This window comes from Neolamprologus brichardi, chromosome 17 (assembly GCF_056152115.1).
Source record: "Neolamprologus brichardi isolate AB-2024 chromosome 17, ASM5615211v1, whole genome shotgun sequence".
Classification (NCBI taxonomy): domain Eukaryota; kingdom Metazoa; phylum Chordata; class Actinopteri; order Cichliformes; family Cichlidae; genus Neolamprologus; species Neolamprologus brichardi.
Window position 1 is genome coordinate 37,778,509 of NC_142120.1, and position 18,113 is coordinate 37,796,621.

An 18,113-nucleotide genomic window follows, 5' to 3' on the forward strand; every position below is an offset into this window, starting at 1 on the left:
ACAAAATAACAAACCTTCAGAGGAAGATACAGAAAAATACAATGTGTGAAAAAGAAAGTAGGAGCAGATGACACACAAACATGAAATCCAAGTTGAATTTCTGACAGTGAAGAGCAGAAAGCAAAAGGAGCAATCAGCAGTCTCCTTGTACTTATCTGTAAGTATGACATCAGCGTTCGACAGGCTGTTGTATGTGTCTGGATGCCCTTACCTGTCCTACACTCCATAAAAAAGATCCCTGAGCCTATTTTCCTCCCATCAGCCACGGGGAAATCTGTTTTAGCCAAGCCAGATGGAGGGACAATCCCTGTAAAAGGCCGCTGACAGGGCACAGTGGGACACAGTTTACTACATTTCTACTGTGGCGCGAAGCCAGCTCATTCTGGATTCCTGTCTCAGCTCCATATTTAGATGAAGAGTTCATTCAGCAGAAACTCCCTCAGGACAGAGACTGAGATGATCGGGCCAAAGAGGCTGAGTCTGGCCTGCTGGAAAAACACAGTGGATGACTTTCTGTTTTATGGGGCTCCTATCACGCCACACCGAGAGAACGTGTGTGCGTACTCCACTCCTGTGCTCTCACCACCTCTTACTAATGCTGTTAGAATGGCTCCAACTTGTTAAAGCTACACACTGCATTAAATGCATGCTACTTCTTACATAATGGTGCTCTTAATTAACACAACAGCAAGTTACCACAGGTGCTCCTCTTCACTGTCACAGCATCACAACATCACAGCCCCTCAAAATCACAAACTCTGGAAGGTTGATGTCAGCAACCATGCAAATCTTAGATCTATTAGTAATTATTCATGGGAAATGTAAGACTTCAGTCTCCATGACTGCAGTGGATTATCCAGGCTAAGCAGAGAACTCTGTATGGCAGGAATATGACACGCTAAAATAAACCAGAAGGTTTTTGCGTGTTTGTGCTCTGGTGCTGACTTCTTCACTCAGGCCATAAAGATCTACATTTTTAATATATAAGAGTAAGCCATGTAAGTGTGAGCCACACTGCTTCTTACATGTGTCAACATTTTTATGATATCCATGAACCATCGTATGTTTTTGCTGCAGGGTTTTCATTTTTTTTCCCCAGTTAAAACTTACTTGGGAAGTGGGGGTTTGAAAAGTTAATATGTGTGGTTATGTGTGTTTGAGACTCATTTAGTGCCACTAAAGAGACAACAACAAAACACAGCAAACGGCACAAAGATGATCCAGTGAGAGCCAATAAAACAAAGAAATACTTGAGACACAAAGATATGGGGAATTTACAACTAAAAGTAAAGACCCAAAAATCACATGATGCCCTATAAGCAAGCACTTGGCGACAGTAGGAAGGAGAAACTCCCTTTTAAGAGGAACAAAGCTCCAGCAGAAGCAGGTTTGAGAGCAGCTGCTCTGCACCGTCACCGGTTGGGGGTAAGAGGAAAGAGAAGAGATCAGAGAGGACAAACGACACACTATGAGAGAGACAGCCAGGGTTTAATCATCGCTAATGATTGAAGTATGATGGTGTATAGATACAGGGAGCAGCCTAATGCAGCCTAATGCAGCATAACTAAAGGATGGAAGCTCGTAGCAGAGCCTGATACCTGAACTCTAGGAGCCATCAGTAAGCCTGCAGTCTCAGAGCAAAGTGCTCTGCTTGGATAACACTATACTATGAAGTTTTTAAGATATGACATGGCCCAATTATTCGAGATTTTGTTTGTTTGGAGACGCATTTAAAGTCAATTCTGAATTTTACACAGAGAAGCTAACAGTACATGCAGACCTCTGGATAAACTGTAAGGCTTTCATGGAGCTTATAGAGTGACCTGATAATGATGAGCTACAGTAGTCCAGCTAGAAATGATAAATGTATGGGCCTGCATTTCACTCTGAGACTGCATGTTCTGATAACAGTGATGCTCCTCCAATGAAAGAGGGGAGTGATGCATATTTGTTGAATGTGCATGCTGAAGGACATATTCAGATTAAGAATAACCTCCCTGTGTCATGGGAGGCTAAGGCCCGTTAAGCCTAAAAGAAGGATGTAAAAAGTACATTGTAACCCGATTGGAAGCATTTGCAACTCTATGAGGAAGGATCCCCATTTAACTCCACAAACCGGGATTTATCACAAAGATATGTTTTAGGCGACTGCATTAACTGACAGTTAATTTAATAATAATATTGTTCTAATCTTTGTATTACAACTTTGTGGTCAGTGGTGATGAACGCTGCACTGAGCAGGACAAGCACAGAGGTGAGCCTGTCAGAGGCCATAAGATCGTTCATGACCTTCACTACTGCTGTTTCTTGTTCTTCAAGTAGACCATTCCTTTGCAAGTGACCAGTTAACTACTTGACTACTCATTTTTGAAATAAAAAAAGTTAGAAATCAGTCTATAATTAGACCGGTGGGCCAGGTAAGGGTTTAACTCTCACCATGTAAGCTGTGTGGCAGGCAGTGGTTGGACCCAAACGCAGGACTCAAAGACGGAATATTAAACTTTATTTATTTGCTTTATTTGCAGGCAAACAAACTTAGACACAGGAGAACTATAAAACAATAACAAAACTCAAACTAGGAGGGTTAACCTAAACTGGGAATCTCCAAAAGGTTGATTCTGTTCATCTGGACGTAGCGTTTTGTGGGAGAAACGTTTCGTTATAAAGGTCTTATAAAGGTTTCAATCTTATAAACAGGACATTTGCATAATGACTGAAACCAGCCCACTGAAGGAACAAACAGCTGGGAGATTAAAGATTGAGAATTTGCATAATTAAGATGAAGGAACTGACCTCCCAGCCGTTTGCAGATTGAAACCTGCAGTCAGCTGAGACTGAAGAAGTCACCTGGATGATGACAAAACGTTTCTCCCAGAAAACGCTACGTCCAGATGAACAGAATCAACTTTTTGGAGATTTACTTTCCTGGAGGATTGAGAATGCATCAAGACCTAAACTGGGAATACATGGCGTGGCAGGTCATAACCTGATGACACAGCTAACGCGGAGGACATGACAGGGAAAGACACAGGGCTTAAATACATACTGGCATAATTAGGGAATGCGAGCCACGAGGGAGACACAGCTGGGACAATGCAGGCATGACGTGACACGGGGAAGCAACACTGAACCCAGAAACATGGGACAAGGATTACCAAAGTAAAACAGGAAACTGAGACTAACACTGTGACGCAGACTCAACACCAAAACGTGGAACATGGGAACACGAGGCATAGAAATGGTGTGACACAGAAACCATAATCCAAGAATGTAACATAAGCAAAAGATCAAAGTCAGAGCTATCAGTTCAATAATACCCAGTAGCTCGGGTCTGTGGGACTGAAGACAGATTAATCATATTTTGTTATTATGGTGAAACTTCTTTAAGTATTGTTGTGAAGAATAAGGTCTACACGGTGCACTGATGCTACAGAGGAAGATATTATTGTGGGTAAATATCAGCAGTTGCGTATACTATGATTAGAGTTACTCTGCTCAAGTGTATCAGGGAATAAATTCATAAGCCAATGCTGGTTGAATTAATACTTGGCTTATCAGAACACTGGCTCTGTTTTCCTTGATCAGAGACAAATGTGAGGGAATAAGATTTCCTAGCTTTATGGAAAGGTTTTTTTTATAGAGTAAAAACTATTTTTCAAAGCCAAAGATCAACTGAATGAATGCAAAATTATTTACTCTCCAACAGTATTAGGAAAACTTAGGTAGCTGCTCTGCATTGTGTTAGTATTACAGAAGGCAGCATTCAGCATAAATGCACAAATTCAGATGGGTCTCATTACATTGGAGTGAACATAACAAGATTATATGTAATAAGAGATCAAGAGCAAAATACTGTAGGTGTGATTCAAACCCTCAAAATACACAGACTTGCCCTCTGAGAGTACTGGCTGACTGCTGGAGCATACAGGAGGCGACGGATCGGCTGACTGACTGGCTAGTCATCGCAGAACTGGCAAATACCACAACTCTGGCAGCAGCAATCCATTGTCCACTTCTGGATCTCAGCACAACTGGAGACAGGAGATGGTGGGAAAGAGTAGACACGAAAAACACAAAAAGTGAAAACTAAAATAAAACCATAACATTACTGAGTAGTTTGAACTTCTGGATGTACCAAATACACCCGTCTGATCCTCAGAGTCTTTTCTCATTTATTGGTGTATTAAAAAGTAACGTTAGTCAGTGTTTTAACCACTTTATGAAACTAACGTTAAACTGATTAGCTATCTGGATATACAAAAATAAAAAGATACAAATCTGTCCGTGGTAGTTGATGGTCTAGAAAAATAAAACCTTCCTGTTTGAAATGAAAGATGTCATCTAAAAAATAACTATCGATACAACCAAGACGTCAAGTTGGAGACAAAAAGCAAACGTAGCAAAAGTAGTTGGTGGGAACCTTCTTCCTCGTCCCTCGCCTTCTTTCTCTGTCATCACACACCTAGTCTGACTATCCCTATGTCCTTTCACCCCCCCCACTTCAACACACACACACACACACACACACACACACACACACACACACACACACACACACACACACACACACACACACACACACACACACACACACCTACTCCACTATTTCTCTGTAGTGTCTTCCTGAACTTACTCCCTGGTTTAAGGGCTTAGCTGTTAATCCCTCACAGTTTTCATCACTTAGAGCACCAATCAAAAAAGGCTTAGTGTGTATAATGTGCCAGACCGTCGTCCTCTTTCTCTCCTCTTTTGTTTTCTCGATTCCACATCCACCTTTTTTCCTTTGGGCTTAGTTCTCCCTGTGTGAGTAAACAGAAAGACTTTAGTGCTTATCTGGAAAGGATGCACTTGTTCTAAAGAGATTTAAAAGAAGAGTACTAAAATGTGTTTCTAAGAAAAAGATGAACTATTTTGAAGTTTGGGTTCATCTGAGGCCGCGCTGAGTTGGAAGAGGGGAGGAAATAAGGTTTGAGGTTTGGAGCTGGTGAAACCAGAAACCAGCAGGTTTGTGGTTGGCAGTGGACCTGGTGCCTCAGGGTCGCCTTTGCATTATTTGCTCTGAATCTGTGGCTGTGGATTGCTGCACCACACCTGAGCTCAGGTATCCAGATTTTATTTCACTGGCACACAGTTTCTACCAGGACCACATAACTGGTGTTTGAGTGCTGAATCATCACAAATAGTGTTTACACCAGCATAACACTGGCTGACGAAGCATTGTATAATGATTGTTAAGGTCCTAAATCCAAACTGCTTCAGTTTTAGAATTGTCCTGGATTACCGGCGTATAAAACATTGTAACGAAAGCTGCAGATGTGCCGTAGTAGAAAACAGGCTGCAGAGGACAACAGGGAAAACTGCTCTCATCTCACCATCCTTGGCAGCATGAAGGAATTTTTTTGTAAGGCCCAAATATGATTTTAATGATGCTTCTCCGAAGTCCTGGCACTCAGTTTCCTTTGCTTCCCAAACTTTTCTTTACTTTACATTTGATACTTTATATTCCATCCATCCATTCGCTTCCGCTTAAACTTTTCAGGGTCGCGGGGGGCGCTGGAGCCTATCCCAGCTGTCATAGGGCGAGAGGCGGGGTACACCCTGGACAGGTCCCCAGTCTGTCGCAGGGCCAACACACAGGGACAGACAACCATTCGCACTCACATTCACTCGCACATTCACACCTAGTGACAATTTGGATTATCCAATTAACCTATCCCCACAAGCTGCATGTCTTTGGACGGTGGGAGGAAGCCGGAGTACCCGGAGGGAACCCACGCAAACACGGGGAGAACATGCAAACTCCACACAGAAAGACCTGATGGTGGAACTGAACTCAGGACCTTCTTGCTGTGCGGCAACAGTGCTAACCACCGTGCTGCCTACTTTATATTCATATTTATAATTAAAACTTGGATTACTGAAGAATTCATAGAATCTGAAAATTTATGCTACAATTTTTTACAATTAAGCCTAATGTAGTATTTTTCAAATGTAGAAATGGACTGTATCTTATGCTTCATTTCAGTCTTTTCTTAACCTTAGCTAAGGTTTTTAACCATAACAACCATAACTTAACATTCATTCATGTGTCATTTGCAATGAGCAGATCTTGTCAGGAAAGCAAAGTCAAAGTAAACTTTATTGTCATCTCTGCTACATACAGTACAGTAGAGAGACGAGACGACGAGGCTCCAGTTCCATTCAGTGCAAAAAACAACAATATATGTAGGAAGAGTAAGACTAAATATACGTTTAGAGACTGAGGTGAGGGGAGTAAATATACACTTTGAGGTAAAACTGTTAAAGGATAAATTAGGTATTGAAATGATGTGATCTGGCATCCATCCATCCTTCTGCTTGTCCAGTTCAAGGTCATGAGTGGGCTGGACCCTATCCCAGCTGTCTCAGGTTGAGAGGCAGGACCCTGGACAGGTCGCCCATCTGGTGCAAACTTTGTGTGGATGTGCCATCCTGGAGGAGCTGTGCTACTTGTGCAGCCTGAATGGGCTGTAGGTACGGTCTCAACCTACCAGCACTAGCAAAAAGCAAAACTAGAGAAAAGTCCATCAGGACAGATTATAACAGAGAGCAATGGTGTGCGTTCACCACCTGCAAATTTATTCTCTTTTGGGGAGTGGTCTTGCTGTTGCTTCACCAGTGCACCTGTTGTCATTTTGTCCTATTGATGTTTGTATCAAAGTAGCTGAAATTGATTCACAGTGGTTTATGCTTCCACATTGAACAGACTGATACCCTTGAAGTCGAACTGACTCTCTGTTACACCGTGACTATAAGTTTTCCCTTCATTTTTTGAGCAATGTAAATAGACAAACATCTGTTTTAGTTACGGCCATCAATGTTTCTTTACTCAATCACTGAGTCTGTCTCCCAGTTGCTTGACTGGTTTTATTGGGTGTAGCTAAGTAGCATACATCAAGCTGTATGCCAAGAGTGAAAAAGACATCGATTCACTGATCCACACCACCATAAAATGCAGCAATGACATTGGAATGTCATTCGGATTGGAAGAGTAAAGTCGGATGGTAACAAAGAGAGGGAATGCAGTCAGAACTGAGGCGATCGAATTAGCAGAAGGCAACATTGCAGACATCGAGGATAGCTACAGGTACCTAGGGCAAATGGGAACCATGAAGATAGCGCTAGGAAAGCTGCAACCACCAAGCACCTGCAGACGGACAGGAGGGTCCTGAGGGGTCAACTGAATGGTGACAACAAGATCCGGGCTATCAAGACCTACGCCCTGCCCGTGATCAGGTACCCTCGCTGGGATAATGGGCTGACCAAAGGAGGAGATTAAGGCCACTGACATCAAGGTGAGGAGGCTCCTGACCATGCATGGAGGGTTTCACCCCAAGTCCAGCATCCTGAGACTGTATGCTAGGTCTGGGGAAGGTGGCCGGGACTGGTGAGTGTCAGAACCACAGTCCAGGATGAGACAGCGAACATCCACTCAGTGTGCTCAGTGAATACCTCAGGCAGCAGAAACCAGGAAGGACAGGCCCCTGCACGGTATGTACCACCAGCAGATAGAGGAGGTGGCTGATATCCAGAAGTCCTACCAGTGGCTGGACAAAGCTGGACTGAAAGATAGCACAGAGGCACTAATCATGGCAGCACAAGAACAAGCTCTGAGAACAAGATCCATAGAGGCTGGGGTCTATCACACCAGGCAAGACCCCAGGTGCAGGCTGTGTAAAGATGCCCCTGAGACAATCCAGCACATAACAGCAGGGTGCAAGATGCTAGCAGGCAGGGCATACATGGAACGCCATAACCAAGTGGCCGGCATAGTGTACAGGAACATCTGTGCCGAGTATAACCTGGAAGTCCTGAGGTCAAAATGGGAGACGCCCCCAAGGGTGGTGGAGAATGACCGAGCTAAGATCCTGTGGGACTTCCAGATACAGACGGACAAAATGCTGGTGGCTAACCAACCGGACATAGTGGTGGTAGACAAACAGAAGAAGACGCCGTAGTGATCGATGTAGCGAATGACAGCAACATCAGGAAGAAGGAACACGAGAAGCTGGAAAAGTACGAAGGGCTCAGTAACGAACTCGAGACGATGTGGAGGGTGAAGGTAACAGTGGTCCCAGTGGTAATCGGAGTACTCGGTGCAGTGAGCCCCAAGCTGGGCGAGTGGCTCTAGCAGATTCCAGGAACAACATCTGAGATCTCTGTCCAGTAGAGCGTGGGCTCAGGAACAGCTAAGACATATGCTCTTATATACATTTATTTTTTCATAAATATATGAATTTACGAAAAAATAAATGCTTAAAGTGTTTTTAAGCTGATGGCTGCACATTAGACCTCTGAAATTATAAACTGGATCCATTTAAGCCTTAGAATTACTCTCAACATTACAGTATTTTATACAGTTTCTAAATCAGATACATGGACAAGATAATACGTGCACTGCAATCTGGAGGACCAAAGTCTTGTCCTGTTTACTACTTCCACAGATTTCTCAGATTTCTTAAAGAGAAGGTTCATGGGTGCAAAAGTGTGACAGAAGAATATGCAAAGGATGGATGAGGTGGAGACAGATGATCCACTGTGGCAATCCTTAAATGGAGCAGCCAAAAGAAGAAGTAAAAAATGATAAAATCGAGAAGTTTTCTGCTGAGAAATTCTTATTCTTAACTAAGTGTTTACTTATGAGATGTTCCACCAAGTTCTTTCTTTTTCTTTTCCTTTTCTAGATCTTTTATTTCATGTAACATGGTGAGCTGTTTTGTTATTATTTCTTCAAAAAAATCTTAGATATATATATTGTATTTCATACTCTTACTCATCACTCGTGATTTACTACGCCCCAGTTCTTATGTTTTATAACAATGATGCAGTCAGCTGTTTTCTGTCTGCCGGCTGACCGTTTCCAGTCCTCAAATATTTCTTTGTGATTCTGCAGACAAGATTGGACACCACAAAAAACAATGGGCTGTGAAATGTGTGCCTGAGCAACCAGCTTATGTCTTGCTACTGTACCCACATGATGTATGTTTAAATGAAGCTGTCACTTTATCAGTCCCTCTGCCTTTTCTTATGTTCTGCTTGAGAAAAAGGCATTCAGGGAGAGTTACAGCAGGGCGTTTCTGATTGAAAAATGCAGTAAATATAGAATATAAATATCAGATGTTTTTGATTAAAACACTTTTTTTCACAGCATTATGAGAGATAAATTGGTTTTAATCTTTTTCCAAAGCTTCTTTCAGGATGTTTGTTGCTGACATTATTACTGGTTATGATATTTGTCATTGAATTACCAGAGGCTTCTTTTCGTGCCCAAAGATGCATTTTATTTATACAGCACCAAATTGCAACAACAGTCACCTCAAGGGGCTTTATACTGTAAGGTAGACCCTACAATAATACATGCAGAGAAAAACCCAACAATTATATGACCCCCTATGAGCAGCACTTTGGTGACAGTGGGAAGGAAAAACTCCCTTTTAACAGGAAGAAACCTCCAGCAGAACCAGGCTCAGGGAGGGGCGGGGCCATCTGCTGTGATTGGTTGGGGTGAGAGAAGGAAGACAGGATAAAGACATGCTGTGGAAGAGAGACAGAGGTTAATAACAGATATGATTCAATGCAGAGATGACATAGTGATTGAAGAAGAAACACCCAGTGCATCATGGGAATCCCCAGCAGCCTACATCTATTGCAGCATAACTAAGGGAGGATTCAGGGTCACCTGGTCCAGCCCTAACTATATGCTTTAGCAAAAAGGAAAGTTTGAAGCCTAATCTTGAAAGTAGAGATAGTGTCTGTCTCCTGAATCCAAACTGGAAGCTGGTTCCACAGAAGAGGGGCCTGAAAACTGAAGGCTCTCCCTCCCATTCTACTTTTAAATACTCTAGGAACAACAAGTAGGCCTGCAGAGCGAGAGCGAAGTGCTCTAATAGGGTGATATGGTACTACAAGGTCATTAAGATAAGATGGGGCCTGGTTATTTACGACCTTGTATGTGAGGAGCAGGATTTTGAATTCTGGATTTAACAGGAAGCCAAAACAGGAGAAATCTGCTCTCTCTTTCTAGTCCCTGTCAGGACTCTTGCTGCAGCATTTTGGATTAACTGAAGGCTTTTCAGTGAGTTTTTTGGACATCCTGATAATAATGAATTACAGTCGTCCAGCCTGGAAGTAATAAATGCATGAACTAGTTTTTCAGCGTCACTCTGAGACAGGATATTTCTAATTTTAGAGATGTTGCACAAATGGAAGAACGCAGTCTTACATATTTGTTTAATATGTGCGTTGAAGGACATGTCCTGGTCAAAAATGACTCCAAGGTTCCTCACAGTGTTACTGGAGGCCAAGGTAATGCCATCCAGAGTAAGAATCTGGTTAGATACCATATTTCTAAGATTTTCAGCGCCGAGTACAATGACCTCAGTTTGATCTGAGTTAAGAAGCAGAAAGTTAGTGGCCATCCAAGTCTTTATGTCTTTAAGACATTCCTGCAGTTTAACTAATTGGTGTGTGTTATCTGGCTTCATGGACAGATAGAGCTGGGTGTCATCTGCATAGCAGTGAAAATGTATGCTATGTCTTCTAATGATGCTGCCTAGGGGAAGCATGTATAATGTAAACAGAATTGGTCCTAGCACTGAACCCTGTGGAACTCCATAATTAACCTCAGTGTGTGAAGAGGACTCTCCATTTACATGCACAAACTGGAGTCTATTAGATAGATATGATACAAACCACTGCAGCACAGTACCTGTAATACCTACAGCATGTTCTAATCGCTCTAATAGGATATTATGGTCAACAGTATCGAACGCTGCACTGAGGTCTAGCAGGACAAGCACAGAGATGAGTCCACTGTCAGAGGCCATAAGAAGATCATTTGTAACCTTCACTAAAGCTGTTTCTGTGCTGTGATGAGCTCTGAAACCTGACTGAAACTCTTCAAATAAACCATTCCTCTGCAGATGATCTGTTAGCTGTTTGACAACTACTATAAATTAATATCAATGGTACTGAAAGTAGGTGTAGATAATGTTACATCTAATTTTATGACTCAAGTCACATTTCATAAATCACAAGTTCAGTTCTGACACAAAGTTTTGCTGCCTTTCTCTTTTCATTTTTTCTGCCCAGACATCGATGAATGCCAGGAAAATAACGGAGGCTGTGACCACTTCTGCCGAAACACTGTGGGCTCCTTTGAGTGCAGCTGCCAAAAAGGCCACAAACTTCTCACGGATGAAAGGACATGCCAAGGTCAGTCGCTGTCAGCTGCTAGTGACACAGTTTGACTTTTGTATATCAGCAGCTGTGACAAAGTGCTGTGGCATTAGTGAACACAGTGAAGCATGGAAGGAAAATCACTGCAAAATAATTTACAGTATTATTCTGCATATATCATTTCCTGTTCTTTTTGTAAATAAAATTATTGTAATAAATTACGTTACTATTAGTATATTAGCAGTAGTGGCTTATACATTTGTTTACCAGACTGATCCTGTGAGAAGAAAAAAGTCTGGAAGGGCATCTGGCCTAAAATCAAACCTTTGTGAATAAGGCAACAACTGAAAGTAGCTTCTGATGCTTCTTCTTCTGTTGTTTTATTATAACTGTCCGGCTAAAAAGTCTGTTGCTTATGCTTTAACTGAAATGAGCAATGATATTGTGCAGCACTGTATATAAAGATCATAAAGTCACTTTGACCTCTCGTCAAGTGCAAAGACACAGTGTACTGGAACTACCTCCGCTTCCTATAGTTGTGCAAAGTGTGCTAAGTTAACATGCTACTGGAGCTTTTGGCCTTTTGTTGTCTCATCTGAACCTGTGGAAAGTTAAATACAAACATTTCCATAAAATCTAAATGTTTCTCAGAATGTAACGAATGTGTTTGTTGCAACAGTGTAGCTGCTTCGTCAGCTGGGCGTCTAGGCAACAGGCCTCCTCAGTGCTCATGCTTACATGACCAAAGGCAGATTCCTGGTTACAAGTCACAGCAAGAGAGACAGGAGGCAGGCAGACACAAAATGATTTTTTTTACTAACAATTAAACCTTGAGGTACTTCTGCCTCAAATTCCCAGGATGGAAAAACTGTGTACGCGGAGTGTTGGAGTAACTCTGCATTGCTTTTGGAGTGTTTAATAGCGTGGTGTTGAGTCCCGTCAGCCACATCACAGCACCGCTCTCTACTTCTGACACACCTATGCCACTGCCCCCCCACCCCCCCGTCTAGCATGTTCAGCCTCAACATAACCTTAAAATGAAATATACTGTTTCATTCGTAAACATCTTCTGTGCTTCTGAGTAATTCCAGAGAAAATAGCTTCTGGTTATGCACTACATGCCAACTGCAGAGCATTTTCCAGACCTAGCTGAGAAACTTAAGCAGAAAGATTAGCTGTTTGCCACGGCTGCATCATTAGTTTCCACGAATGCTTCCCTCTATTCTTACTGTTTATAAAGATGGGATATTGCCAGCACTTAAATAAACATCTGAAATAGCTATTAAAACACCTCATCATCACCGAGGGTGCATCTCACTGAAAAAACGGCTCCAGACATCAGCGCTGCTTCATTCTATACTAAATCACTATATGCAGCTCCTGTGTCCCCAGCTCGGTTTATTTAAACTCTAAACAGACGAGCTATCCCTACGTCCTCACATGGACGTTTGCCTGGAGTATTTACCGAGCCAACATCCAGCCCTTAAAAACTTCCTCCATTATAACATGTTGTATTTTTAGCCTCTATAAAGCCCCACAGAACAGCCTGAAATAAACCAGGTGAGCCCAAAAAGCTGCCCTCCATTCCTGCAGGTTAATACTATTTGGCGCAGGAGAAGTACACAAAAACACATACGCAGGCAGGCATGCGCACTCGTGCACACATATTCACACTGATGCAACAGTGAATGTGCCTCAGCCTCATTCCCGGGAAGTTTTTCCAGCTTTATTAGAATAAGTCTTGTCCTAGTTTAGTGTGGGACGCTTGAATCTGTTTACTCTAACGTGCACTGTGAGATGGCCTCTTCAGTACTTGGTGAGCACCCTGAAACGAGTCTTTACCATCAGATTGCTGATAATCTACTCATCCCACCGACCTTTACTTCTATGCAGCAGGAGACTGAACCTGTCCAGAGATGCAGACTTTTGTGAAACTTTTGAACTGGAAATACTTGTCATCAGAATACAAATTTGTTTTGGATTTGAACGATTGTGTCAGGGGTCGCGGAGTGGAGGCGAGGAAGAGGGAACCCAAACGCAGGACTCGCAGGTAGGTGAAGCCAGGTGATTTATTGTCGATGGGGTGAACACACAGAACAGAGGTAGGAAATGGCTGGCTGGCTGGACGACTGACTGACTGACTGAATGAATGAAGGACGGACTGACTGGCTGACCGAACACAGGCGGAAACAACAACATAACATCAATGACACGACAAAGAACGAGTAGAAACAGAAGACTTAAATACACAGACTGATGAGGATGATAATGAGAGACCGGTGAGTACACAGCTGAACATAATCTGGCTAATGGCACGAGACGAGCTGACACAGGAACAAACAGGAAGTGGAAACATTGATGTGGGAAAACTGAAAACACTGGGTCACCGACCCAGGAACCCTGACAGTACCCCCCCCCTTCAAAGGACGGCACCCGACGGCCAAAAGAGAAAAAGACCAGAACAGGGCGGGCGGAGGGGGCCCAGGACGGAGGGACGGAGTCCACAGAGAGACAAACAGTTCAGGCGGGCGGCCGCGTGGCCGGCGGCCGAGACGAGACAGTTCAGGCGGGCGGCCGCGTGGCCGGCGGCCGAGACGAGACAGTTCAGGCGGGCGGCCGCGTGGAAGACGGCGGCGGCCGCTGAGCTGGTCCGGTGGGCGGTCACGAGGAAGGCGGCGGCGGCCGCTGAGCTGGTCCGGTGGGCGACCACGAGGAAGGCGCCGGCGGCCGCGAGGAAGGCGGCGGCGGCAGCCGCTGAGCAGGTCCGGTGGGCGGCCGCGAGGAAGACGGCGGCGGCCGCTGAGCTGGTCCGGTGGGCGGCCGCGAGGAAGACGGCGGCGGCCGCGAGGAAGGCGGCGGCGGCAGCCGCTGAGCAGGTCCGGTGGGCGGCCGCGAGGAAGGCAGCGGCGGCCGCTGAGCAGGTCCAGTGGGCGGCCGTGCCGGCGATGACGTCCAGAACGTGGCTGGGGCGACGGTGCGGCAGCCACAGGACCAGGCGAAGCAGAGGCTGACGCCGAGGCTGAGGCTGGACCAGGTGAAGCAGAAGTCGAGGCTGAGCCTGGACCAGGCGACGGCATGGGAGCCGGGGGTGACGGAGCCACAGCTTTAGGGCCAGCGGGCGCGGAGGCCCCTGGCTGGAGAGCGGCCGGGCCAGCGGGCGCGGAGGCGTCGCAGCTGCCCTCCTCCTGGGAGCTGGTACTGGTGTGGGTGTAGGCCGGGCCCTAGTCATCTGAGGTGATGAAATGGCTGAGGAGGAAGGCCGAATCTGGGCTGCCGTGCTGGTGGGAAATGGCTGAGTGACGGGTGTGGAAATAGTGACCGGGTGTGTGATACAGGCAGGTTTATCCGGGATTAGTCTGTTTCTTCTGCCACCACGATTTACAGTCTTTGCGGGAGCAGAGCAGAAAAAATCTTCCCAGTCTACATCATCCAGGAGGGAAACTTCCCATGAATCGGTGGTGGATCTGTTATGTGTTTTATGTGAATAATCAGATGACGGATGTGGAAAACAGTTAGTGGAACTCACCACCGGGAGTTGTTGACAATAGTCCAATTCCTGACGGCGGGTGCGCCGCTTTCTCCGGGAAGAGGAAGCGGGCAGGGTAAACCACTGAGCCTCTGGCGCGGTAGCCTCCATTGAGCCGAGGTGGGAGGCGTAGCCGCGGTGCCGTGGCGAAGGTGGAGGTCCGGCGAATGAGGCGGCGGGTGTGTGAACGAGGAGCGGCCGAAACGCAGCATGAAACGTCCGCTCTCCGCGGCAAATGCTCCGGGGCAGGTGAGGCAGCAGGTGGGGGAACGCGGCGTCTCCGAGGCCCGCCCAGAGCCAGGCGAGTCCCCTCGAAGACGTGCTCTCTCTCCGCAAAGAGCCGCTGTTTTCCCCTGAGCACCTCTGCCCAACGGGAAAGCGCTGCCACCTGCCGCTCGTAGAGGTCCGAGTCCGCTGGGTCCCAATCGTGTCTTCGTGGCACGGGTCGTGTCATTCTGTCAGGGGTCGCGGAGTGGAGAAGAGGAAGAAGGAACCCAAACGCAGGACTCGCAGGTAGGTGAAGCCGGGTGATTTATTGTCGATGGGGTGAACACACAGAACAGAGGTAGGAAATGGCTGGCTGCCTGGACGACTGACTGAATGAATGAATGAATGAAGGACGGACTGACTGGCTGACCGAACACAGGCGGAAACGACAACATAACATCAATGACACGACAAAGAATGAGTAGAAACAGAAGACTTAAATACACAGACTGATGAGGATGATAATGAGAGACCGGTGAGTACACAGCTGAACATAATCTGGCTAATGGCACGAGACGAGCTGACACAGGAACAAACAGGAAGTGGAAACATTGATGTGGGAAAACTGAAAACACTGGGTCACCGACCCAGGAACCCTGACAGATTGCAGTCGTTCTTCTCCTTAATTGACTGAACATTTGTCACTATCATTTGTGAATCTCATGTTCTAGTCGCCCCGTGACAGGAAGCAAAATGAATATTGTCTAATATTGACGAGAGGGAGGGGTAGATATGACCGGGAACCCAAAGACACCAGGCACACTTACATAGTAGCACCTTGTCAAACCCAAACCTATAATACACCCTGACTTACCCTAATCGGACCATAATGTACAAAGTCAACATTGTGAAATTGTATTTAACAACACAGACCGCCAACTAATTAGATAAGCTTAAGTTCAATTCAATTCAATTTTATTTATATAGCGCCAAATCACAACAAAAGTCGCCTCAAGGCGCTTCATAGATACAGAGAAAAACCCAACAATCATATGACCCCCTATGAGCAAGCACTTTGGCGACAGTGGGAAGGAAAAACTCCCTTTTAACAGGAAGAAACCTCCAGCAGAACCAGGCTCAGGGAGGGGCGGGGCCATCTGCTGTGATTGGTTGGGGTGAGAGAAGGAAGACAGGATAAAGACATGCTGTGGAAGAGAGACAGAGGTTAATAACAGATATGATTCAATGCAGAGAGGTCTGTTAATACATAGTGAGTGAGAAAGGTGACTGGAAAGGAAAAGCTCAATGCATCATGGGAATCCCCCGGCAGCCTACATCTATTGCAGCATAACTAAGGGAGGATAACACACACCAATTAGTTAAACTGCAGGAATGTCTTAAAGACATAAAGACTTGGATGGCCACTAACTTTCTTCTTCTTAATTCAGATCAAACTGAGGTCATTGTAATCGGCGCTGAAAAGCTTAGAAATATGGTATCTAACCAGATTCTTACTCTGGATGGCATTACCTTGGCCTCCAGTAACACTGTGAGGAACCTTGGAGTCATTTTTGACCAGGATATGTCCTTCAACGCACATATTAAACAAATATGTAAGACTGCGTTCTTCCATTTGCGCAACATCTCTAAAATTAGAAATATCCTGTCTCAGAGTGACGCTGAAAAACTAGTTCATGCATTTATTACTTCCAGGCTGGACTACTGCAATTCATTATTATCAGGATGTCCAAAAAACTCACTGAAAAGCCTTCAGTTAATCCAAAATGCTGCAGCAAGAGTACTGACAGGGACTAGAAAGAGAGAGCATATTTCTCCTGTTTTGGCTTCCCTTCATTGGCTTCCTGTTAAATCCAGAATTGAATTCAAAATCCTGCTCCTCACATACAAGGTCTTAAATAATCAGGCCCCATCTTATCTTAATGACCTTGTAGTACCATATCACCCTATTAGAGCACTTCGCTCCCGCTCTGCAGGCCTACTTGTTGTTCCTAGAGTATTTAAAAGTAGAATGGGAGGGAGAGCCTTCAGTTTTCAGGCCCCTCTTCTGTGGAACCAGCTTCCAGTTTGGATTCAGGAGACAGACACTATCTCTACTTTTAAGATTAGGCTTAAAACTTTCCTTTTTGCTAAAGCATATAGTTAGGGCTGGACCAGGTGACCCTGAATCCTCCCTTAGTTATGCTGCAATAGATGTAGGCTGCCGGGGGATTCCCATGATGCATTGAGTTTTTCCTTTCCAGTCACCTTTCTCGCTCACTATGTGTTAACAGACCTCTCTGTATTGAATCATATCTGTTATTAATCTCTGTCTCTCTTCCACAGCATGTCTTTTATCCTGTCTTCCTTCTCTCACCCCAACCGGTCGCAGCAGATGGCCGCCCCTCCCTGAGCGTGGTTCTGCCGGAGGTTTCTTCCTGTTAAAAGGGAGTTTTTCCTTCCCACTGTTGCCAAAGTGCTTGCTCATAGGGGGGTCATATGATTGTTGGGCTTTTCTCTGTATCTATGAAGCGCCTTGAGGCGACATTTGTTGTGATTTGGCGCTATATAAATAAAGTTGAATTGAATTGAAAGGATTCAGGGTCACCTGGTCCAGCCCTAACTATATGCTTTAGCAAAAAGGAAAGTTTGAAGCCTAATCTTGAAAGTAGAGATAGTGTCTGTCTCCTGAATCCAAACTGGAAGCTGGTTCCACAGAAGAGGGGCCTGAAAACTGAAGGCTCTGCCTCCCATTTCAGTATGAAAGCAGCAGACACAACGATGCTTTTAGTCTTTACCCTTTGGATTAATATCCAAAATAAAGGACACCATGCTACAAATTTAGGGTCATTTAAGGGCACATCATTTTTTATGAGAAGTGTGTATGAAGGCATATTATAGTGACCAATCATGGAACTAACAGTTAGTATTATGTAGAAGGGAGTCGACACAGGAGACAGACTTAAATGAAAAAGAACTGATTAAACATCAACTAACAAACACAAAGGCCAACATAGACTGATGTAAAGGGGGAGGATGAGAGAGCGATGCCTGACAGCTGATGGACCTGGTAAGACTCTCCCATGTATACCATTTGCCAGAGGGGTGGATGCTGGCTCAAAGAGCGCATGGCCAGATTAATGGGAAAATGAATGAATGAAGACTT

At 44.9% G+C, this 18,113-nt stretch overlaps 1 protein-coding gene across 5 annotated transcripts in view; it reads left to right on the top strand.

The window, feature by feature from the left end:
* The window catches only part of scube1 (signal peptide, CUB domain, EGF-like 1), a 136,698-nt gene that overhangs the window by 101,018 nt on the left and 17,567 nt on the right, over window positions 1–18,113 (top strand). For all 5 annotated transcript variants that reach the window (XM_087830467.1, XM_087830468.1, XM_087830469.1 and 2 more), the window contains one exon: window positions 11,131–11,253. In XM_087830467.1, coding sequence (XP_087686593.1) covers window positions 11,131–11,253 — 123 coding nt within the window. The remainder of the gene's footprint in view (window positions 1–11,130; window positions 11,254–18,113) is intronic.